This window comes from Urocitellus parryii, chromosome 10, assembly GCF_045843805.1.
Source record: "Urocitellus parryii isolate mUroPar1 chromosome 10, mUroPar1.hap1, whole genome shotgun sequence".
In the NCBI taxonomy this organism is placed as follows: Eukaryota; Metazoa; Chordata; class Mammalia; order Rodentia; family Sciuridae; genus Urocitellus; species Urocitellus parryii.
The window spans coordinates 75,542,883-75,568,793 of NC_135540.1; the positions used below are offsets into that span (position 1 = coordinate 75,542,883).

At 35.8% G+C, this 25,911-nt stretch overlaps 1 protein-coding gene across 7 annotated transcripts in view; it reads left to right on the top strand.

The window, feature by feature from the left end:
* Arhgap24 (Rho GTPase activating protein 24) overlaps nt 1-25,911 on the top strand; it is a 721,844-nt gene that overhangs the window by 691,246 nt on the left and 4,687 nt on the right. For all 7 annotated transcript variants that reach the window (XM_077803271.1, XM_077803270.1, XM_077803276.1 and 4 more), the window contains 4 exons: nt 2,420-2,552; nt 5,390-5,463; nt 7,621-7,742; nt 20,004-21,081. In XM_077803271.1, coding sequence (XP_077659397.1) covers nt 2,420-2,552; nt 5,390-5,463; nt 7,621-7,742; nt 20,004-21,081 — 1,407 coding nt within the window. The remainder of the gene's footprint in view (nt 1-2,419; nt 2,553-5,389; nt 5,464-7,620; nt 7,743-20,003; nt 21,082-25,911) is intronic.

Here is a 25,911-nt window from a genome sequence, read left to right on the forward strand (position 1 = left end):
TATATATAACACACTCAACATATTGAAATATATATGTACTTATTTTGTATTTTGATTTTATATTTTTCTCTCTCCCTTCTTATAACTTTAGCAACATTTTGTCATTGAATCTAGAGGCAAAACAGATCCCATCCAGTCATGACACTAGGTTGAATTAAAGTGAAGTCAAAAAGTGGAAGTAGTTTATTGGAACATTTGATTGCACTGCCTCTCCTGCCTCAGGCTGCAATTTTGTTACTCCTGGTGACTGCTCTTTCAAGCCAGGCACTTTACTATATAGGAACAGAGACATAGAAGGTTTGGATACTCATGAAATGGACAGCTTTACCAGTAAACAACAACACATATGAATTTTTTTTTGTCTTACTACTGAAACTATTATAGGTCCATCTTTTTTAAAAAGAAATTAGAAATTATTTTTGGAAGTTAATAAGCCTGAACCTAGATTTCAAGAGGTCCTTGAGATGTGATTTTTATTCACAAATCTTTAAGAGAACCTCTTTATTGATATTGCCTTACCATTGACAATTTTTTAAAATATACTTACTTGTTAGAAAAATAAAGTTAATGCCCCATTAGATCAAATCATCATTTTAATATCTTCAAAATCACTCATGGTATGCTTATTCTGACAGACTCTAACATCCACACAAAAAACCTCAGTGCTTGTCCCCAGGTAGGTAAAGCTCTGTGGCTCATGAAGCTGCTCCCTGCCACTCTAACCATATCCACCCCCATTGGAGGCTCTGAATTTCCCAGTCTTTAACCGGTCTTTAAGGGCACAAGGCTGCCTCCCTCTTCAAACTGTTTCCCTTCCTTGCTTTAATCAGTAATGCACTTCTCCGTCCTTCTGCTCTCAGTTCACTCTACTACACCCTTCCAATCTTAGTCCAAGCCTCATTTCCTCAGAGAAGCCCACCCTATGCCTGGTTAGTCCTCTATTGTTATTAAACAACATCCTATAGTTTTCCTTCTTACCACCCACTACAACTCTATAATTACATAGTATATTATCATTGGCTTAATATTTGCTGCCCCCCCTAAATTATAAATTATAAGCAGGCTTGAAAAATACCTTTATTTGTTAATTCCTGAGACCCTAGCCACTGTGTTTTCTATAGTGTCCAACACAGAATAGATACGCAGTAAATACTTGATGAAATCAATCCATGAGTTCAAAATTGAGAACTGAGAGGCACATTGTCCTAGCTCACATACATATGGCATCACCATTGGGACAAGAGAGTACTCCCTAGTGCTGCATCCCAGCTTCTATTCTAAAGGCAGAGCCTTCCAGGGTCTTACCCACTCCTGAAGCTGGGAGTATGGTGTAAGCTTTTACTTCTTACAGAATCCCCTGATTTACTCACTACCACATTTCCTGCCTCACTTATTCAACCTGCTTCTTTTCCCCCCCCCAAATAAATAACTCCCACTCAAAAACAGTTTGGTTCCCCTCTTTCCTGTTATCCATCTTCATGGATTAACATGGAATGGGAATACAGAGAAGAAAATATACATTCACATTCAGTAAATTATCCTGCCACTCTGGTGTTCTGCAGGGGATAAATATAAATTATATGAGTTATGTAAAGAATATGTTAAAATTGTAATTGTTTATTTTCAGAGGATTTCCTTTCTCTTTCTAGAGGGATCTAAGAATTCCCAACTCTTTCAGAATAGTAGACAAGCAATTATGCTGAGAGCCAACATCTTCATAATGAGTTGTGCTTAAAAAGTGTGTCATACTAAGCTTCAAGTATCTGGAACCAATCACCAATGTCTTCCTAAAATGAGTTCAACATTTTGAGAGATGAAGTCAGGATTCAGAAGTAATGAATTCTGACACAGAATACAAACATACACAAACATAAATTTGGTATTTGTTGTAAAGTGTATTATATTTTGTGGCCTGATATATTCTCGTAGTTTTCCAAAGCTAACACTTTTGCTTGCCATCCAATATACACATATGAATCAGATATAACTTTCCCACGTTCATATATGAATACACAATGAGTGGAACTCCACATCATGTACAACTGCAAGAAAGGGATCCTAATTAGAATAAGTTATTCTATATATTGGTATAATATGCTGAAATTCACTCTACTGATATGTGTATCTAAAAAGAACAAATAAAAAATACACACCTAAGCAAAATGCTTGAACTTTCAACTATTTTCACACCACGTGAAGGAGTCTGAAAGTGTCTTGTCACTCTCTCTTTCCCACCCTTGGTGGCGTCTAATAGACATTACAAAAGTGTGTGCTCCCTGGAAACTGGATTGACTAATTCAGTTGCAAACTTAGATAGAATTGGGACTCCTTGGCATATATTTCACACTAATAATAATAATAATAAACTAAATGATATAAAGTTACCCCCTAAAATACCTTTCAACTTCTGTCTCCATAGCAACACGGACGTGCACACGGTGGCCTCACTCCTTAAACTGTATCTTCGAGAACTTCCAGAACCAGTTATTCCATATGCTAAGTATGAAGATTTCTTGTCATGTGCCAAGCTGCTCAGCAAGGAAGAGGAAGCGGTAAGTTGATGCATTTGTTTTTAATAAGCTTTGGTATGCAGGTTTTGTCTGTGTTTTTACTATTTAATTTGCAATTTTCCTCTTGTCCTATTCTTGGACATTTCCCCCATTCTCTACATCACACACATTTAGACCTTCTATGCACAACTCAAGTCCCATTTCTGTTCCCTGTCTGATCAGAAAGAAGAATGTGGCTGAATGAATGAAATCAGTGCTTTATGGCACTTGGCTCCCCTAAAGGGTTGATTCATGGTGCTACATTAGGTCACATCTTCCAAGAAGAACACGGGCACCTTGTTTCATAATCTCCATTGTTGAGTACCTCCAAAGTATCTCAAATAATGGCCTATAAACCAAATCCTACTTCCTGCCTATTTTTGTTAAAAACAGCTTTATTGAGATGTAATTACCGTACTATAAATCAATGGTTTAAACTTTATAATTCAGTACTTATATATTCTCAGAGTTGTGCAACCAGCACCAAAATTCAATTTTAGAATATTTACAAAATTTCTATTTCCCTAAAACAAATCTCAGAGCCTCTGTGAATTCCCCTTTCCCCAGCTCTTGGCAAATACTAATCTAATTTCTTCCCCTACAGGTATGCCTCTGCTGGACATTTTATATAAACAAGATCATTCAATATGTTGTTTTCTGTGACTAGGCTTTTTCGTCTTTTTCAAAGTTCATTCACATTGTACCATTTATCAGTATTTTATTTTTAAAATTTCCAAACAGTATTCTATTTTTTATTCATTCATCAGTTTTTAAATTTCCATTATTTGACTATTAGCAATAATGCTACTATGAACATTTATGTGCCAAGGTTTGCATGGAAATATGTTTTCATTTCATTTGGATATATACCTTAAAGATAGAATTGCTGGTCCATATGTAGCTCTATTTTTTTTACAAAAAGAGTGTGTATTTTTAATTACCATCAGGCATGTGTGCAGATTCCAATCTCTTTACATCTCTGCCATCACTTACTGTTATCTGTCTTTTTGACCATAGACATTCTAATACATGTCAGGAGTGTATCATTGAGGTTTGAATGGCGTTTTCCTGATGGCTAATGATGCTAAATATTTTCTCATGGTGTTTATTGGCTATTTATATACTTTCTTTGGAAAAAAATATCTATTCAGATTAGTTTCCTATTTTTAATTGCATTACAACCATCCCAGTCTCTCAGGTGATTGATTCCAGGCCTCCTTGCAGATACCTAAATCCATGAATGTTCAAGTCCTTTACATAAAATGGTGTAGTGTTTGCATATAACCTAGGCATAGCTTCCTGTATACTTTAAATCATCTCTAAATTATTTGTAGTACATAGTACAAAGTAAATGCTGTGCTAATAGTTGTTATTCTGTGTTGTTTAGGGAACAGTGACAAGAAAAATGTCAGTACTGTTCAGTACAGATACAGTTTTTTCCTAACATTTTTAATCTGCAGTTGGTTGAATCCATGAATATGGAGGACCAACTGTATTTGTCTTATTATTGAGTTGTAAGAATTTATATAGTTAAATCATGTTCCTTATCAGATACATGATTTGCTAATATTTCTCCCATTTAAATTATTATCTCTTCATTTTCCTGATGATGTCCTTTAAACCATAAAACCTTTTTCATTTTGATGAAGTATTTCATGTATTTTATTTATTTTTATTTGGTCATTTGTGCTTTTTGTGTCATGTCTAAGAAGGCTGTGTTTAAGAAAAAGTCATATTTATCCTCTATGGTCTTCTAAGAATTTTGTAACTTCAACTCTTACACTGAGATCTTTGTTCCATTTTGAGCTCATGTTATGATGCAGGGAAAGGAGCCAACTTTATTCTTCTGCATGTGGATATCCAATAGCCTCAGCACCATTTTTTTGAAGACTCTTCTTTCTTCCATTGAACTCTCTTGCTATAATTGTCAAAAACTGCTGCCTGTTTTTACAAATGCAATTTTATTTTTGTTGTTGTTGTTTCATAACATCAACTGTGGCTGTTTTTGTATAACAACAGAATACTCAGGTAGTTATAACAGAGACCATGTGTCCTGCAAAGCCTAAAATACTTACTAACTGACCCTTTACAGGAAGAAGAAATCAGATTGCATTATCAATTGGCTTTTCTAGGGCCATTTACATTTTAGAGGAAGTTCTACATGAGAAGAACAGAAGAAATTAATCCCTTGTGAACTTTCCAGGAAGATCAGGCTTTCCAACCCTCTTTTTCACAACTAATGATATACTGTAGGCATGACCAATCCAGAGAGATTGAATAGTCAGTAGGCATGTGTTTATCAACCTTCTAGGCATGGTGAAAATGGGAAGGACCTTCACTACATCAATGCTATTTTTTGTTTTCGACTAATGAGTTGAAAACTCATCAGTCATTGTGAACAACTGTTAAAAATGTTAAAAGAGCTTCACTTAAGTCTGTTTCTCTACAAATAATACATAACAGTGGGGATATGTTCTGAGAAACATCTTTAATATGTTTCATCATTGTGTAAATACCTTAACATGTACATATACAAACTAAGATGCCCATACCATCATTAGATGGATGATATAATCTTTTGGACCACCTTCCTATATGTAGTCATGATTGATTGGCACATTATTGTACTATATTGACTGCAGTTATGGGAAATATTTTAAATACTCATACATTTCTGAAAATATTTCTAAAATATTCCCCATAACAGCGGAACATCTTCAGGAAAAACTCTTTCACTGATAATATGTGCTGAAATAAAGAACAATATTGCTATTTTCTACTTACTTTAATAACAAGACCAATACATAGATGACATTAATTCTCTTCTTCTTTGTACTCAGGGTGTTAAGGAATTAGCAAAGCAGGTGAAGAGTTTGCCAGTGGTGAATTACAACCTTCTCAAGTATATTTGCAGGTAAGAACCCTCATAAAGACAAAACTAAACAAAATAAGACTATATTTAGCCTGTCCATAACTATACTCAACAATGAATAAAACCCTTTAACTGCTCTAAGCTCCTATGTTAATCTCTGAAAAACTAGAAGGTTTGATAAGGCTACCTCCAAAGTTTCTCTGAGTACTGCAGTTGCTTACTTTTGTAATTTGATGCTTTAGAAATCTCTCTTGCCTCCACATATTAAAGATAAACATTGCTTTGAACTTCCATCCAAGTTGTTTGTGCCATGTAGGGAATGGCATTGTAGGAAAAGGAGCAGGGATCCTGGCCTGAGGTGGATCTGTGTGGGAATGAAGGTCCCATCAGTGACTACCCCTATGTCTTTATGCAGTGTTCTTATCCTTTCTGAGATCCAAGGTCTTAATAGAGATGGTGGTGAAGAACACAGCCCACACAGCTGACTAGGAACAATGTAATTTAAGATCCATGCCAGAAACTGTGCAGTTCATTGTCAATATAACTGAGTAGGATTTCTAAACTTCCCACCATAACTTTTTCTAGTGATTTTTATGTTTAGAAGAAAGTAGGACCTTAGGTTTCAGAATATGAAAAAGCAAGATGCAATTTCAGTGGCATCGTATGCTTATTAACATATGAGACTTCCCTCCTAAGATTTTGAACCAATTCAGGTTATTAGAGTAGATGAGAAAGAGATCACGTTCTCTTTAAGTAAGAGGGGATGAAAAGGCAAGTCTTTTTTATCTCCACAATAGAAGCACTTGACTTTTTTTGAAGCATTTAAACAGACTTTTAAGATTTCATCTCAAATAAGAAACAATGGTTTGACTTTTTGCCTCAGCTTTACTGTGGTTTAGGCAGTGTTATCAGGAACATTTAGAAATAGGTACCTTTAAAAAGTCATGGCATAGTAGTTAAGAGCACAGATTCCTGTGTGTCAGCTCTGTCACCATCTAACTCTGTCCTTAAAGAAGATTCTCAACCTCTTTGCTAACTGAAGTCTCTCATCTGTAAAATGGAGATAATAATACTACCTACCTAATGGGGACACGTTAAGAACTTGATAAGTTAGTGCCATGACTGACATATAATTGTGCTAGATAAATATGCTGTTTTTATTTTCATCGTTTCCTTTTTATCACATTAAGACAATTAGCAAGCCATGAAATAAAAGCACTGGTAGAAATGAAGAGGAGGTAAGGAATGAAAAAGGGTTTAAAGATCACAAAAGCAATCTCCTCTACTAAAACCTTCTGGGAAAAGGGCTATTTCATGCCTTTTATTCTTGAGAACCTAATAAATTGAAGCAATTTGTTCTTGCAGTTTTTCATATCAGTCGAACTGATGTTTTATTTTCCACAATATTTGATCTTATTTTTTTTTAGCAGACTACAAATTTGAACATCACAAATTCCTCCACAAAGAAGGCAGATTCCTCCTGTTTAAAAGTTAGGATGATCCTATATACAATTCTCTTACTGAATATGTATGTATACTTAATACTTCATTTAAGAAATTAGAAGGGATGTTAGTCAGTTTTCCATTATCGCAACAAAATCCCTGAGATAATGAACTTGAAAAGAAGAAAGGTTTATTTTGGCTCATGGTTTTAGAGGTTTTAGTCTATAATTAATTGACCCTGTTGATTTGAGGCAAGGTATTATATCAAGATATATCAAGGAAGTACAGGACAACACCATTCACTTCAGGACAGGTGTGAAAGAGAGAGACAGGAAGAGACAAGGTAATTGATATCTCAATTATGGAAAATCCTCCCACTAGGCTTCTAAAGTTTCCACCACATCCCAAGAGTGCCTCAAACCTTTAACACATAAGCCTTTTGGGGACAATTATCCAAATTATAACAAAAAGGAATGCATGTCCATGACTCTCAAGTTCATACTAACATTGTCCAAACACACTTGCTCCTTTAATTGACAGAGCAAATCAATCCAGGATATGATCCTTATAGTTTGAGCCTTCATAATTTGCAGTATAATTTTTCTACATTGAAGTGAAAGATGTTTGAATTTCTAAATGGCTTTGTTTCAGTAATCATCTTTGAGCACAGTTCAATTCATGTTTCCCAATGATCCAATTTATTTCATTGAAAAATATATTCCTGTTGTGTTTCAATCATATTCTTACAACCGCTAGGTTCTTGGATGAAGTGCAGTCCTATTCAGGAGTTAACAAAATGAGTGTGCAGAACTTGGCAACTGTCTTTGGTCCTAATATCCTGCGCCCCAAGGTGGAAGATCCTTTGACCATCATGGAGGGTAAGCAAATGATTATCTTATAGCCTTTTGGTGGTTGGCTAGAGTCTATTCTTGTCTGAGCAAACTAAGGAAATATATGAATCCATGACAACTCCATTTATTGACTCTATTCATTACTTAAATATAAAAATCTTCTTTGGGAATTGACATTTTTTTTTCAAGTTACCAAGCAGAAAAATTATAAAATGATTCCCCAGTATTCTTATAAGAACAAGTGGAACTTCCATGAAACAATAAATCCTCTGAAAAGTATTAGATGAAAGAACTGATAACCTTTAGTTCACTTTGTAAGTCCAGGGAAATTTACAGAAAATTCAAAAGGTTGTTTTTAGTTGATATGTATTTATTAGTTTGGACTTTTGGGGGACAGATTTCAAGAAGTGAAGAAACTTGATCTTTTATAAGACAATGCCATTTATTTAATTGTGAGTTGAAACTTGAAGGAACATCTGTTATCCAAATTCCAAAATGCCTCAAATTATCTCCCACAATGAACTGTTATTTCTGTTTCTTTTCATTAGTCTTCACTTCTTTGGTTCATTTTTGACTTGTGGCCATTACTAACATCATTGTTTCCTGCAAATTGGAGTAATTGAGAATTTAAGAATTCAATAGGGAAGATGGAAGGATAAAGAAAAATTGTTTTTAATTTTATTCTGAGTTTATTTAGACTAGAAAAAAAATATTACCCTTGGTGGTGTGAATACTATTCTCTGATATTTCTCCTTTCTTGAAAATTCTAAGTTTCATTCCTTTATATCTTGTATTTGAATATCTGCCTATATTTCCACAGCTTAATCCCCTTTGTGTAATACTGAGGGCAATTTAAGTTGAACATCAGATATTTGGCAATAGTTGTCCAGAAAACTTAATTTGCATCTAAAAAGTTGGGCAGATATTATAAAATGTTAGATTTGCAAGTACAGGAAGCATACACACACACACACACACACACACACACACACATACATAGGCATATATACTTACCAATAAAATAAATTTGTATCAAAAATTCACATTATGCTTCCAATTCAAAATCATGAATTTTTGTTCATTTTCTTCTCTGTTAGTTTTATCACCTTTCTTCCAAAGATTACTGGTTCTCACAGATATGAAGATGAGAGAATTAGAATTTGTAGTAGTTAATCATTTTCTCTGAGCCTCATCACACATACACAATAGTTTTAAAATAATAATAATAATAATAGAAATGTTATCAACATCAATATGATTAACTATAAACATTCAAAACCTTTTTTGCGTATGTTTTTCTGATCCTCTTTTTATTCTTTTAATATGTGTATCGTATCTTCATTGTCAGAGTGTATATCCCTTGTACACTATATTCTCTCCCTCTAGTCTTCAATTAGTTTTATATATAAACTATATAATGTTTATATACTACATGCCTACATATACATATATTTATGTATATGTATACATTATAATTTAGTCATATATATTGTGTGTATTTTAAATGCTCACCAGCAGCCCTCATAATGATGTTTTTCTACTTAGCAGTTCTCACAATGTGGTCCACAGAACCCTGGGGGCCTCTAGGATACATTTAGAAGGTCCATAGATTCAAGCATATTTTTATAATAATACTAAGATGGTGTTTCCCTCTCACTGTGTTGACATTTACACTGAAGGTATCAAAGTAACGATGGGTAAAAAAAACTAGCACTTTACTATGAATCAAGGCAGTGCTGCCAGGCTTCACTAGCATCATATTCCTCACCACCAAGCACTTCAGAGAGAAGAAAATGCCGGTTTTACTTTTGTTGAACAGCAAAAATAATTAATTGCATTCCATTTTGCCCCTGAGAACACATGTTGTTAATAATAGGGTAAAATACCAAGCTCTATGTATAAAATATTTGTGCATACCATCTTTAAAGCCATACAGAGATTGGCTCAAGGACAGTGTTTGTCTGATTATCAGAGTTGCAAGCCTTTCTATTTGCTTTTTCAGAAAACTCTGGTTTGACTTAAAAAACCGAGAAACACATTATGGTTATTCAGACTTGAGCATTTTGCAGACATGTTTTCACAAAGGACTTAAGTTAAGCTCTCACAGAATTACAACTGGCAGAATTTTGTCATTGACTTTTCTTATAAAAACTTTTGACTAACACCTTAAGCTTAACAGGTTCCTAAGGATTAGCCACTTCTGAGATGAGATCCATCTTGAATCAGCCCTCTGCATTATCCAGGAAATGTCCTGGGGCACTTGGGGGTTTTCTGCTTCTGGGTCCATCAGCATCTCCTTTGCTTCCTTCTCCTTCCTCTACACATATACTGACTCCGTGGAGGCAGTGGGGCCTTATCTTCACCAGTGTGCATTAGGGGTTTGGGGGATTCTTTGTCATCTAGTTCTACTGTAAATGTTGCCCGTGAGTTTTGGGTCTTACTTTTGGGTGGCTCGTTTTAATGGGAGAATTTCAGGAAATTCAATACCATCTTCCTAGAAGACAGTGTTTTTATTGTGGTTCTTTAACTTTATGGCAACTCTTGTTGCTGTTTTAGAAGAAATCCCTTAAACATTATGTAGTGTCCCACTGTTACCTTTTGCCAATAAGAAACTTGATACCCAGATAAAAATAATTCCCTCTAAATACACTGATAATATGAAAGAAATAGGAGCACAAGTAGACAAAAAGGTTTTTAAGAATATGGAAAATGAAGCAGTAAAATAATCCCATCTGATGTCATAATTTGGGGGGTCCACATAAGCTGTCAGTTCCATGGGAGTTCAGTCCTTTCCCCCTGGGGGTGATCAGGCCCCTGGGGGTTTCACAGCAACCAAACCTGGAGACTTCTCAGATCACAGAACTTACTCAGTTACTTCCTCTTCCTGCCTCAGTGTGAGTCAGCATTTCAAGAAACAATATTCTTGCCTCCAGACATAATTGAAAACAAGTTGGATGTTTATTGTGGTCTCCAGAGAAAACCAAATCTGACTGCATTGTCAGTGTACAGAAAGTTGGTTGAAAATATTCTATAATACTTGATAGGTTAATATTATCCAGCTGTATTGGACAGCCATAAATATCTCCCATGGGAATGCTCAAAGAAGCAGATTGGTTCATTGAGTTGACTGTTAGGATGTTGGTTTGTCTGGTTGGTTTAAGATGCAGGATGGCTAGTCAGTTACATTTTCAAATGATCTATTCTAATTTTTTAGTCCACATATCTGAATTTTTGACAGAAAATATAATTGCTATTTTTCTCCTGATTAAGTTTGAAAAGAATTATAAAATTATTTTGAGCCAGTTACCATTTTACCAGTCACTAAAGACATCATTTCCTTCTGTTATTCAAGTTTTAGCATAAGGGATTATATTGTGTTGATTTTATTTGTGCTTTGAGGCTCTATTTATTTTTTCTAATAAAGCATTGTTAATTCTCTAATTTCAATAGAATAGTCATATCTAATAGCAGAATTAACTCAACATAATAATCTTTAAAAATCTCTTAATTCAGTCTAAGACTCTCCCAACTGAGCTATCTCGGCTTCTTAAAAAAATCTCTTAATTCATTTATTTATTCAATAAATGTTCATTAAGCAACTACTTTATGCCATGTTCTTCAGTAAGCCTGCAAAGATGAGAAAGAAAAAGTTTGGTCTTCAAAATAGGTATAGTTGGAGTATTTAACATATAATCATTTAATTATAATATAGTATGAAAATATTATATGCATGATATGTTGAAGGGTTATGATAGCAACAATTAGGGAATGATGATCTTTCTCTTAAAGGTCAGTCATTTCCCCAGAGAAAGAAACAAAGCCATATGTAAGGAGATGTATGCCTTAGTCTGTTTGGGTTGCTATAACACAATACCATGGACTGAGTAGCTTATAAACAATAGAAATTTATTTCTCACACTTTGGGAAGCTGGGAAGTCTGAGATCAAGGAACAGTTAAATTTAGTGTCTGGTGAGGCCCCTTTTCCTGTTTAACTGACAGCTATCTTCTCACTGAGTCCTCAAAGGAAGAGAAGGTGAGAGAACTCTCTGAAATCCCCTTTTAAGGGCACTAATATAATTCATGAGGGAGGGCTCTACCCTCATGACCTGGTCATCTCCCTAGTTCCTCCCATGACATTGGGAGTTAAGATTTTAGCACAGAATTTGAAGAGGACACTAACATTCTGTTTTTAACAGAAAAATCACAGTGTGTCTGAGTAAAAAATCTATTAAGGACTGTTATCAGAGCATATAGGAAGATTGGTGAATGAAAGTCTGGGAACACCTCACAACATTCTCAAGGTCCTATTAACCATTCTGCACTCGGGAATATTTAACACTTATCAAACAAGAGGGTGTTGAGAGGTTTATTGTTCCATGAAGTAATTCTGGAAATTCTGGGGATTAGTTATGGGAAGATAGGTAGAATTCAGACTAAATGTAGACCCTGATTCCCACTGGCTGAGTTCCAAGGTTGATTTTGTGTTTGTGCTCGCACTTCCTAGTCATTTCCTACATCCACATTTGATGTAGGGAACATTACAATCCAAGAAAATATACCCTGAGGCTGGTATTACTCCTGAGACATAACAAGTGTATGCAACAGTAGATGTAAGAGTAAGTTTACTCTATGTGTAAAAAGCATTTTACATCTCCATAGTTTTCATTATAATTTCAACAACAGACCTAAATAAAAACTGCTTGTGTTGGTAAGTAAACTTTATTTTTTAAAATCTTTCTTTTAAAATTCTCTTGTATTTTAAAAGGCTTTAATTATGACAATTTTTGAAGTTTAGCCTTTATCAAAATTAAAACTATTGTTTGAAAATCTTCTTAAAATAACAAAAGGACAAGCCACAGGCATGTAGAATATATTTGCAAATCGTATATCTGATTAAAGGCTTGTTTTAAAAGTATATAAAGAATTTATGCAATATAAGGCAGTAAACCAATGAGAATATAGAAAAAAGTTTTTTTTTTAAAAAACACATAATCAAAGAAGACAGGCAAATAACAAAAAGAACATATCTTTGTCCAGCAGGGAAATGAAAGTTTAAACTATAATGAGACATCACTACACATCCCCTGCAAAGTACAAATTAATACTGAAAATACCAAACATGCATGGTAGAAATATAAAATGGTAGCGCCATTTTGAAGAAAAAGTAAGCAAGTTCTTATAAACTTAAATATATGGTAATCACAACACCCAATAGAACAATATGTTATGAAAAAAAGAAATATTAATATTTTTAAGACTTGTATTCAAAAGTTTATTTCAACTTTATTTATATTAACTCCAAACTAAAAACAGAACAATTCCCCAACAAATAGTGGATAAACAAATAGTTTTGTGTTTATAGAATGGAATACTACTCAACAATAAAGAAAAGGAGCTACCAACTACCGATACATATGATAATGTTATAGTTAATGCTTCGTCCCAGGGTTTCATAAACTGACTTCCAGACCACTCACGCATGTATAATCAAATCAAGCCTTTATTGAACCACACAGGTGGCGGCTGATCAGAACATAAAGCTGTTCTCCTGATCAGCCCTGAACAATTGCAAAGGTGCTCCTTATAAGCCTGAAAACCGCAAAAGAAATGTTGGGGGTCTAGCCAATGCAAGCAAGCCAGGTTACAGAATCGGGAGAGTGCAGTCAAGTGGAGGGGAGCCTAACCAATCTCAGTTAGCCCAGTCACCCCAGTTACAGAAACAGAGCCCCGTTACCCTAGTTACAGAAACAATGCCCCATTAGGTAGTTCCATGTTCTTAAAGGTTTCTATAGCAAAAGGAAAAGAACATCTTGCCCCAGTCATGACCCTTCTACGTGGCATGGTTGTTTTACAGGATGAAGTCATAAAACAAAATGGAGTCACATTTGCTCCTACTATCACAATAACACAGATAAATGTCAAAAGTATTATGCTAAGTGAAAAGTGCCTAGACACAAAGATTGCATACTCTATAATCCCATTTGCTGTGAAAGTCTAGCAAAGGCAAACCTTAGTTACAGAAAGCTCAGCATTGGGCTGGAAGTAGGCACAACATATTGACTACAGAAGGACGCAAGGGAAATCTTCTGAGTCATAATGAGAAGGATTTTCCAGGGCTGCATAATATGTGAAAAACCCATGGTATATCTTACAGAAATCTCTTCAGACATGTCAAATGACACATGTATGGGTTATTTCTTGCAAAAATACAAAATGAAGCTATACTGCATAGAATGCTGCCCATTATACACACATGCGTGCATGAGCATATGCGTGCGTACACACAGTGTAGCACCTAATATCTTTCAAGGAAAACTGAATCTTAACTAATGCTTATGAAGAAAAGTGACTATAGTGCAGTACTGAAATTCAACCTGTGTAAAATGATATGAACTGGAGGGATTGCTGGATTGTGTAGCACAGTGGAATTCCAGAATCTGCTTGGACCCTGTAGAATCAGCTGGTGATTATAATCATTCTGACCACATTATTTGGTCTTATTGCTTCTCATTAGCATACTAAGGGGAAAAAAGAGGAAGAAATAAAAAAGGAAAAAAAAAGATGGTGCATGTAGTGACATACACACACCATTACTACGAAGACTGTTGGTCCTAAATGGCTATAAAATTCAAAGAAAGTCCCATGGCAGGTGACTATTGCCATTTATTATCCCAGAGACTAGATAAAAACAAAACCTCCCAACATATAAGAAAGACAGTCTACATATGTGGGCCCCAGACACTCATTTTACAATAGTGGCCGATATGCTTTTTTATGGCTGTTCACAATCATGGAGACTTTCAGAACAACAGTTCTTTTCTTTAATTAATAAAATGCCTCACACGAGTCCACAGCTGTGATGGAAAGCAATGATGCTTCAAATGTTGATATCCCAGTAATGGGAAAAGGTTTATGTCCTCAAAATACTAGGTAGTCATATGTAATGGAGTCTGCAAACCCTTAAAAGTGCATCCCTCTTATGGGAAATAGTAAAATAACATCTGGAATACAATGTCTTTTGTGACAACAGTGTTGACAGCCATTTCCACTGCTCTATGATCTTTTCAACAGATTCACTGCATTGAACACATGAAAAATTCAAAGGTTACTTAAGGAAGAAAAATATATACATGAAACAATTAAATTCATTCACTCTTTTTCTCTTATAACTCTGTAATAATAAAATTTTTGTCTTTTATTTAGTTTCCTATTTAGAACTACCCCAAGTTTACTTATTACTATTAGAGTTTGAAATTCTAGCAACTGGAATATAGGAGGACAAATGGATAATTTGGAATAAAAAGTCCAAGTAATTTTGGTTACTTATCTATCTGTGCCTTGAGTAAGCAGCTTAACTTTCAGAATCTCGATTTTCTGATCAGAAAAAAAAAAAAGTTAAGTCCTATCTCACAAACTTTTGAGAAAGTTAAATTAAAAGTTATATGTGAAACATTCCCACCTTCCACAGTGTCTCTAAAACTCTGAGGAATCACCCAGGGATAATGTTAAAATGCCAATTCTGATTCACAGGTCTATAGGGGGGTCTTGGAATTGCAAAGCTCCCAGGTGATTCTAATTTAAGTGGCCTGTTATTGCTGCTGTCATCTGGAAGCCTATTAGAAAGACAAAATCCCACCCAATAACTCCTGGAATAGAATCTCCAATTTAACAAGATCTCCAGGTTTGTATGGACATTAAAATTCAAACAACACTGGTCTAGCAGTAGGTGTGACACATGGCAAATACTCTTTGTAAATATATCGGGTTTTGAATGATCTTAGAAAGAGTGTACAGGATAGAGAGGGCTGTAACATATTTTCTTCTAATCCAAATTTGAGTTTGAATTATCTTGTTATTTTGCTGAGGTGTTGCTTTAAATTAAAGAGCAGCCTCGCCCCGGGCCAGACTGCAGCTCTGACAGCCTCAGTTAGCAGCTGGAAACCACATTGTCAAAAGCCCTTTTCATCATGTTCTTCACCAAACCTCCCGTTGCAAGTCTTTTATGTAAAAACTACATTTACTAACGAAAGCTCAAGTTGCCCTTCTGTATTGATTCACCATATACTCTTAGGACCTATTATCAACATTATATGAACACACAAACTTGATAGAGTTCAAGCCACAGGATGAGTGATATGTGTGTGAGAGTTCATACTGCTTTACTGTACTAAAATTAATGCAGAGTAAGGTCCTTAGAGGATTGGGGACCCTAACTTGGGAAACTAGCCTAGAAGCCTACTTGTCACAGCCAGGTATAGGGAGCAAAAAACCCTGCTTATAAATTAAAGAGGACTATGTGAATATATATTTTGAGATTATAGATGATAAATCAATTAATAGTTTGAATTAATGCTGTCAATAAAAGATCAACTTTTCTATCCACTATTCTCTTAGTTATTGCTTTGTCTATACCTAAAACCTCTGAGTATTTTTTTTGTCACTGTGACCAAAAGATCCAACAAGAACAATTTTAGAGGAGGAAGAGTCTACCCAGGTCTCATGGTTTCAGAGATCTCAGTCAATACAGAGCTGACTCCATTGCTCCAGGTCCAAGGTGTGGCAGTACATCATCATGGTGGAAGAGTGTGGTGGAGGAAAGTGGCTTAGGACATGGCCACAAGGAAGTAGGGAAGGAGAAACTACTCTGCCCACAGGGACAAAATATATACTCCAAAGGCACAACCCACCTCCTCCAGCCCCACCCTACCTACCTTCAGTCACCACCCAGTTAGTCCCTATCACGGGATTAATGCACCAAATTAGACTCTCATAACCCAATCATCTCACCTCTAAATTTTCTTGCATTGTCTCACACATTAGCTTTTTATGACACCTAGTATCTAAACCATAACAACATCAATTTTTAATTCATATTCTACAGTAAAGAGTAAAACTATGAGGATAAAAGAGAACCATGGACTTTTCATCTAATAGAAGGTTTTTTTTTCTTTATTGAAGGCTTTCTTTTTAATTAAAAATTTCTGGCACTTTTATAGTTCTCATAGAACAAGATTGCTAATGACAGATTCTCTGTTTTTGTTATTGCAATGGTTTGGATGTGAGGTATCCGCCAAAAGCTCACATGTGAGATAATGCAAGAACATTCGGAGGAGAAATGATTGGGTCAGAGCCTTAATCTAATCAGTGAAATCATCCCTGATAGGATTAACTGGGTGGTAACTGGAGGCAAGTGGGGCTTGGCTGGAGGAAGTAGTTCATTAGGGGCGTGGCTATGGGGCATATGTTTTATATCTCCTTTCTGATCATCATGTGAGCCACTTCCCTCTGCCATAGGCTCCTACCATGATGTTCAGCCTTACCTGGAGCCCCTGGGGGATAGAACTGGCTAAACATGGACCCAGATTTCTGAAACCGTGAGCCCTTAAATAAACTTCTCCTCTACAGTTGTTCTGGTCGGGTCTTTTAGTCATAGCAGCAAAAACGCTAACTAAAACAGTTATCTTAGAATTTTTTTCACTTCTCCTTCATATTTGAAATTTTGAAAATTCATTTACATTGTCTTCTCGCTGCCATGGTTCTGGATGATATATCAGTTGTTTTTCTTAGTGAGGGTCTCTTGTATATGAGTCACTTCTCTCTTGATGCTTTTAAGATTCTCTTTCTATTTGGCCTATAGTAATTTAACTATCATGTGTAGAGGTATTAATCTCTTTGTATTTACCTTTGCTTTGAATTTGAAGGGCTCCTTCCATGTTTTTCATCAAATTGGAAAGTTTCCAGCCACTAGTTCTTGAAATAGTCTTTCAGTTCATTTCTCTCACCTCTCCTTCTGAGATGTTATGCTGGTATGTTGGATGGTTCCCCATTGATTCCTGAGGCTTCTTTCATTTTTATTTATTTTTCTATTATTTCTCAGACTGCATAACCTCAATTGGCCTATTTTCAGGTATGCTGATTCTTTCTTCTACCTTTCTAAGTGTGCTATTGATCCCACCTACTCACTTTTTCATTTTAGTTATTGTACTTTTCAGCTCCAGAATATCTAATTCTTTGTACATATACTTTCTCTTTATTGATATTCTTTATTTGATGACACACTATTTTCACTTTTTTTTTTCTCTCCCACGGTTTCCTTAAGTTGTTTGGATACATTTTGAGTAGCTTATTTAAAGCATTTGCTTAATGAATACAATGGATGGATTTCCACAGACACTTGTGTTTGTGCCATACTTACCTAATTCTTTTCATGTCTCATAATGTTTTGTTGAAAATTAGGAAATATTAATATGTGAAAATTCTGGATATTGGATTCTTTTTCTTGTTAGGGTTTGTTGATGTTGCTATGTATTGCCATTTGTTTAGTCTTTCCTGAACTAATTCTGTAAAGTCTGTTTTAGTATTTTTTTGTGTGTGTGGCCTTTAAAGTCTCTGCTTGGTTTGTTAGCTAATGGTAGAGATTTCCTTGAACACCTGGAGTCAATGAGTTTCCCTGTCTCTACCAGAGGGTTCTGTGTTTATGTTGGGACAAATCAATACTCAGCTAGGCAGTTGACAACACTTTCTTAGCCTTCAATTCCTGCTTATGCAGAGCCTCAGGTTCAGAGAGAGATGAGTGTTTACAGCCTTCTCAGTGGTTTCCTAAGTATGCACACAACCTGAACTGCACATGTGGTTTTCTAGGTTCCCCAAAATATATCAGCATTTCAAAACCCACCCACTATGAAAACCTCATCCCCAAGATTTTCCTTTTAAGTTCAGTTAGCTTATTGTTTGTCTTTACTGTTATCCATTGCCTCAGGCACCACAATGATAAAGATAAATGCCTATCTTTATCTTTTACTAATGTCACTGGAAAAAAATGCTGTTCATCCTGGGTAAGCTTCTAATCAGATCAAATAAAAGCAAGCCTTGTGAGTGGGAACTTCTAGAGAGAATTAACAGAGAGGTAAAAATATGACAATTCTCTGGAAATGGAGTTTTGAAGGAGTTGCAATCTCCCTGTACCCATTGCAGTGTCTGCTGGACTGCTAGACTTTTGGTCCTTGTTATGACTATGGACTATTGGTTTTCAAGGTTATTGCAAAGCTGGGGAGAAAAGGATGGGGATAGCACAAGTTGAAACACCACAGAGCTTGATGATTTTATAGAGATTCAGCCCCTTTTCTTGAATCAACACTCTACAGATTGCTTCAATCCATTAGTTAATTTCCAGAATTCTGAATAAGTTGATTCTGAAATTTTTTGCTAGTGCTTTTATGGAGAAGAGGATTTTGTAGCTCCTCACTACACCATTCTGGATTTGTCACTTAAAATGTCCCAAAGCTTTTGATAGTGAGAAAAGTCATGTGGAACTTCATCATCTTACTATTTTAGAAAGAAATCATACATGCACCACAGATAATTTTTATATTTAGAGATGTTTTGTTAACTTCCTCACTGCCATGAGCAAAAGACATGATGAAACAATTAGAGGACCAAAGTTTATTTGGAGGCTTATGGTTTCAGAGATCTCATTCCATAAATGGCAATTCCATTGCTCTGGGCCTGGAGTGAGGTAGAACATCATGGTAGAAGAGTGTAGTGGAGCAAAGTAGCTCAGGACATCACACCAGGAAGTAGAGAGAGAAAGCTATGCTCAATACAGATAAAATATAAACCCTAAACACATGGCCCCAATGACCCACCTCCTTCAGTTACCACCTAGTTAGTCCTTATCAGTGGATTAACACACTGATTATGTTAGGACCCTCATTAACACAATCTTTCATTTCTAACCCCCTTTTTTCTTGACTCACACATGAACTTTTGGAGGATTACCTCATATCTAAACCATAACAAAGATATTTCCATAATGCAGTGATAATTTGAGGCAATTGTCAGACCAGTAGTCAAAGTGGCCTCTTCCTAAGAAAGAGTCATCATAATTAAAAAATCAGGCTTGTAATATATGTTGTATAATAACTAAGGGTTCAGTCTTTGGAACAATATAACTGAGTTCAAGCCTAGAATCTGGTCCTTAGATTTATGACCTTAGGCACTTGATTTATCTTTTTAAATGCAGTTATAATAACAATGTATATCCATATATTTGTTTTAAAATCCAACTAAACTACAAAAAGAAAGTGCTTGGCATAGCACATTGGCATAGAATAAATGCTCAAGAGATTTTATCTTCTATTTATATATATATATATATCTATATTAGCACTGCTAATAATAATTTTGAATTTCACCTAAGTATGCTTTTTTTTTTTTAAGAGTCGCATTCAAAGTAGAAAATAAATCAAAACTGCCTCACACCACTTTCCTTTTCTATGCCATTCCAGGCACTGTGGTGGTCCAGCAGCTGATGTCAATGATGATTAGCAAGCACGATCGTCTGTTCCCCAAAGATACAGAACCGCAAAGCAAGCCCCAAGACGGAGTGAGCAACAACAACAACGACACTCAGAAGAAAGCCACTATGGGTCAGTTACAGAACAAGGAAAACAATAACACCAAGGACAGCCCTGGCAGGCGGTGCTCTTGGGACAAGTCTGAGTCTCCCCAGAGAAGCAGCCTGGACAATGGATCCCCCCCAGCTCTATCAGGCAGCAAAAACAACAGCCCCAGGAATAGCATCCACAAGCTGGATGTGTCTAGGAGTCCCCCTCTCATGGTCAAAAAGAACCCAGCCTTCAATAAGGGCAGTGGGATAGTCACCAATGGGTCCTTTAGCAGCAGCAATGCAGAGGGTCTGGAGAAAACTCAGACCACCCCCAATGGGAGCTTACAAGCCAGAAGGACCTCTTCACTGAAAGGACCTGGAACCAAAATGGGTACCCACAGTGTGCAGAACGGAACAGTGCGCATGGGCATTTTGAACACCGACACACTGGGGAACCCCGTGAATGGTCGAAGCATGAGCTGGCTGCCCAACGGCTATGTGACCCTGAGGGACAACAAGCCGAAGGAGCCAGCCGCAGAGTCGGGCCAGCACAACCGGCTCTCCACCTACGACAATGTCCATCAGCAGTTCTCCATGATGAACCTCGATGACAAACAGAGTGTGGACAGCGCCACCTGGTCCACCTCCTCCTGTGAAATCTCCCTCCCCGAGAACTCCAATTCCTGCCGCTCCTCCACCACCACCTGTCCAGAGCAAGACTTTTATGGTGGGAATTTTGAGGATCCTGTTTTGGATGGTCCCCCACAGGACGACCTTTCCCACCCTGGGGACTATGAAAGCAAAAGTGACCGGAGGAGCGTGGGAGGTCGAAGTAGTCGTGCCACCAGCAGCAGTGACAACAGTGAGACATTTGTTGGTAACAACACCAGCAGCCACAGTGCACTGCACAGTTTAGTTTCCAGCCTGAAACAGGAAATGACCAAACAGAAGATAGAGTATGAGTCCAGGATAAAGAGGTGAGGAAAATGTGCAGATCCTAACTGCCACAGCTTGTGGCTGTGGGACAAAAATCACAAGGGGCTAAAAAAATGGGCAAAGAGATCAAGTCCTCATTTGTGAGCTGAGGGACTTTAAGGAAGTTAGCTGAATCTCTGTGAGCCTGTTTCCCAGTGGAAGAATTTTAAATACTAATAATATCTGTCTCAGAAGCACCTAGGAAGTCCCTGGCACAGAATTGGTGCTCTACATGTTATTATTAAATATGTGGAGATATATTACAATACTGGGAGGAGAGGGACCATGAATGGGGAAATGAACCGAGAATAAGGAACCTGCTTTGAAGAAAAGAAAAGTTAAGTTTAAAAAAAACAAAAGATAGGTAAATATTAGGGCTAAAAATAAAGTAAACAGATCTTTAGTTTTCATTCTTTCAATCACTGAATTCCGGGAAAGTATCTTCTGTCAGCTAGGCTTGGTTTCAGACTTTAAGGATTGACATGAGCTCAGAGAGGCCACAGGTGTAAGATGTCCTAGGGTGTTGTGGGGTCATTTTCAGTCTTTGACATTTACTCTGAGATTGGAATCCTTGGTGGGGTTTTAGAAGAGGTGACATGGACTGTGCTAACACCATCAAAGGAATCGTAGCCTATGTGGGGTTCAGCTAGATGATTAAGGAAGCAGTTATGCAAAAACTGCTTTATAGCAATTTCCATCTTCTCATAAGGTGGTCAACAGAAGTTTGCTTAGTAATTTGCTCAGGGCAGTAGTGGGGGCCAGCTAAGGGGTATTGGCTGCCTGTTCTGTGTTCACAGTGCTCCTAAATATCTGGTTCTCCACTGAGAGCCCAAGACTCACAATAAAACCTTGTGCCTTGGATGTGAACATCACCACACCCAGCATTTTTACCATGGTCACAGAAATTACAAGCTCATCACTTTCATGTTCTTTCAGTGTCATGTTGGGTAAAGAACACTGAATTACCAAGTCAGGGAAAGAAGGGCTGAGGCTCAAGTTAATCTACCTAATGTTCCTAGGTTCAATCTGTGTGATTTGGGGGACCTCTTCATGCATGATGTACTAGGATCCTCAAAAATTTATCCTACTTCCACTGCTTTCATGGTTCCTTGGTGTCATATGTAACTGCATATTTTGGAGCCACAGAAGCAGGACAGATTTATATATATGGCTTTAATTTATCTTAATATGTTTCTCATCCATTTACCAGTTATCAGACCAAAAGATAACATACTTTCAAAAGTTATGGCAAAGTAAATATAGATAAAAATATTACTTAGGAGACTGAAAAATTATATCATTGGGCAGATAGACATACATATATTATATACACATGTGTATAATATATGCATGTATATATATGTATTATATACATGTATATACACATGTATGTAATATATAAATTATATATTATATAATATATATACATATATACATATAGTATATATATTTGTAAGCTACCCTGAATGGCAATATGATTTGCATTTTTCTGTATAATGCTGGATGAAAGGAAGTTTAAATAAGAAAAAAGCAGGATCATCATATTATAAGGTCACTCTTCCTTCTGAATATGGATTTTGAAATCACTGAATCCATAATTCTGAAATGCAGCCAATGCTTGGTAATAAGGTAGAACTTGCACTAGAAAGCTTATCTTTCAAGGGAAGGGATAACTCTTTAAACTTTTAATGGGAGCAGGAAACAATGTTATCAATCTAAAGCTTGAGATGCTTGCACTCATTTCTAAGGCTGTTGATGATAAATGTACATTCTGAGATCTGTGGTTCATTTCAGAAAGTTTGATAAAATAATAGAACTTTCCAATAGAGTGGTATTTCAATGGACCATTTCATGACCGCATTCACACCCGCATGACAGTCCACGGAGAGGTCTGCAGGAAGCAGGGGGTGCTACATGCCCAAGCCAAGGCAATAGGAGAAGTTAACTTATTCCTGTTTACAGTTATGCATTTTTCTTTAAATTTCTTTTTACCTCCACCCCACAGTATTGAGGATGGACTTACTGATAGAAGCAGACAGAAATGATAGATATAATATGTAACTTTGTTTAATTATCAATGAGGTAATATGGTTTTTAGTTTTTAAATATTTGAGTTTGGCATTACTTCTCGACCCCCTCCAGTTGGTTTCTAATAATTTTTTAAATTATTTTTTAGTTATACTTGGACACAATACCTTTATTTTATTTATTCATTTTTATGTGGTGCTGAGGATACAACCCAGAGCTTTGCCCATGCTAGGAGAGTATTCCACCACTGAGCCACAATACCAGCCCTCTAACTTTATTTTCTGAGAAAATGTTATATTATAGTCAGAAATATTAAATTTTATGGTGTCAGCTATTTGATCTAGTAAACATTATCCTCTTACTATTAGGTTGAAATACTGTGTATTACAAATAGATAAAAGTCTATTAATCAAATCATTGAAATTGTTTATATTTCCCCTAATTCTTATTAGATAAATCTATAATTTCTGAGAAAGTTACCACAAATTCTCCAAATATTAATTTGGTTTTATCAATCTCCTTATAATTCTGTGATATTTTATATAGAATAATTTGAGGCTCTCTTATAAAAATTGAGAATGATTTGTTTCCCTGTTGAATTGATCCTTTTATTATTAAATAACAGGCGTCTTTTATTATAATAATGCTTTCTATCTGAAAGCCCATTTTTCTAATATTAATGTTGCTATCCCATCTTCCCAATGTCTTTTCCATTCTTTAACTCTCAAAATATATGTTTTATTATTTGATCTGTGGACTTGTATCCCTTTCAATTCTTAAATATTTTTATTCACCTTTTGTCTATTCCGTCTCTACCATTTTCTGTTTTCTTTCTAGAACCTTATGAGTAAGGTATGTTGAGTTTTCATAATCTACCTTCCATCTCTGTTAACTTCTGTTTCTTATTTAAATTGTCCTATTTATCAACTCTAAGACATTTTGGTTTTCTCGGATCTCTTTTCTGAATTACTAATTTTCTCAATTGCTGATTCAATTCTGCCACTTCTACAGGTCCCTGAGCAGAGTTTATGTAGTCCCTTTTTTGCAAGAAAATCTGTGTCCCAAACATTCATGAATAACACACATCTTTCTGCCTCTCTTATTTCAGACCTCGCCTCCTGTCCCTGTGCAAAAAAGAAAAACTTAGCCCTGGCCTGATACAGGCAGGGTCAGCACCCCTGTGTACTTCCACTTACTATTCAGTATTTGAGTTTTCCATGGTTGTGGTGACTGAGGCACTCTTTTATTTATTTTAACACTGACTCTGCATTTTAAATATCTCGTATTTTTTCAGCATTTTTATGTATAATGTATTGGGAGGGATTCCTTCTGTATTCAATTCCTTCCAGGACTCCTTTAAAGTCCTAGGAATTTCATGCAAATACCTGATATATACAAATGTGTCAACATATTGTTTGTAAGGGTTCACTTTCTTAGTATTTTTTTTAGCTTCTTCCAACATTTTTAGGTCTAAAATACTTTAGAAAGCAAAGAGAATATATTGTATGATAACTCTGGGTGGCAACCAGCAGAGTACCAGATTCTTACATAAAAAATGTGATCATGTGCTTAAAATAGTTTCCTCAAATATGAAAGAGGAGAAATTATTATTTTGAAATTCCAGTTGTTTACAAAGGTAGATTCATTTTAAGTGTTTTTATTATCTGGATGAAATACCCAGAGAACATATTAGGTTTGTTTTTATTTTTTCAAAACAGAAAAGTAATTGAGATTTTAATTTGATTGTTATTAAAATAATCAGATTTTTGCAAGCTACATATACATTTACCTTTTCAATTTCAGTAGTTAGGTAAACTTGAGTGATTCCTATTTGACTTTAGGGGAAATGAAGAAAAAGTCAACTATTACCAAGGTACATCTTACATTAAAAAAGTATTTAATACCCCTCTTTTGAACTCTGCATGTCGGTACATATGCATGTGTGTTTACATATATAAGTGTGACTTAAGTCTTATTGGTTATGGATAGAAACATAGTTTTTGTTCTTAAAGAAGTTACCTTAAGGATGGGGCTGTGGCTTGCCTAGCACATGTGAAGCACTGAGTTGGATCCTCAGCATCATATTAAAATAAATAAATAAATAAATAAAGTTTTGTGTCCATCTTCAACTAAAAATTTTTTCTATATATATTTATATATACACTTAAATATAAATTATTTATCTATTTATATATTTTTATTTATATATATTTAAATATATGTATATTTAATGGGGAGTATCAGTGATTGAACTCAGGGGCACTCAATCACTGAGCCACATCTCCAGCCCTATGTTGTATTTTATTTAGAGATAGAGTCTCACTAAAATGCTTAGCACCTTGCTTTTGTTGAGGCTGGCTTTGAACTTGTGATCCTCCTGCCTCTGCCTCCTGAGCCACTGAGAAAAAAATATTTTTTTTTAAAGAAGTTACCTTCAATTCTATAGTTCTCCAAAATAATACAGCTATCAATTTATAAGTTGTAATTTACCTGTACCCCAGGATGCACTAACAGTTTGGAAAGCAATGAACCCTGGTGGTGGCAGGCTAGCTGCCTGGATGGGATGCATGTTTGCAAAGCCTCCAGTGCTTATTTAAGTGACGGCAATAATGTCATTGTTAGATTTAAGCTCACTTCTAAGAATGCACTTTTATGGAGCAATTTAAGTCCCATGCAATAAAATAATAAAAATGGAAGTTAAACTTTTACCTCACTTGGCAGGGTCAGCTGGCTACTTTGATTACTCTCTTGTAACATGTCACTCTGTACGCTCCAGAAAAGTCCATTCTTAGAAGTGGATTTAA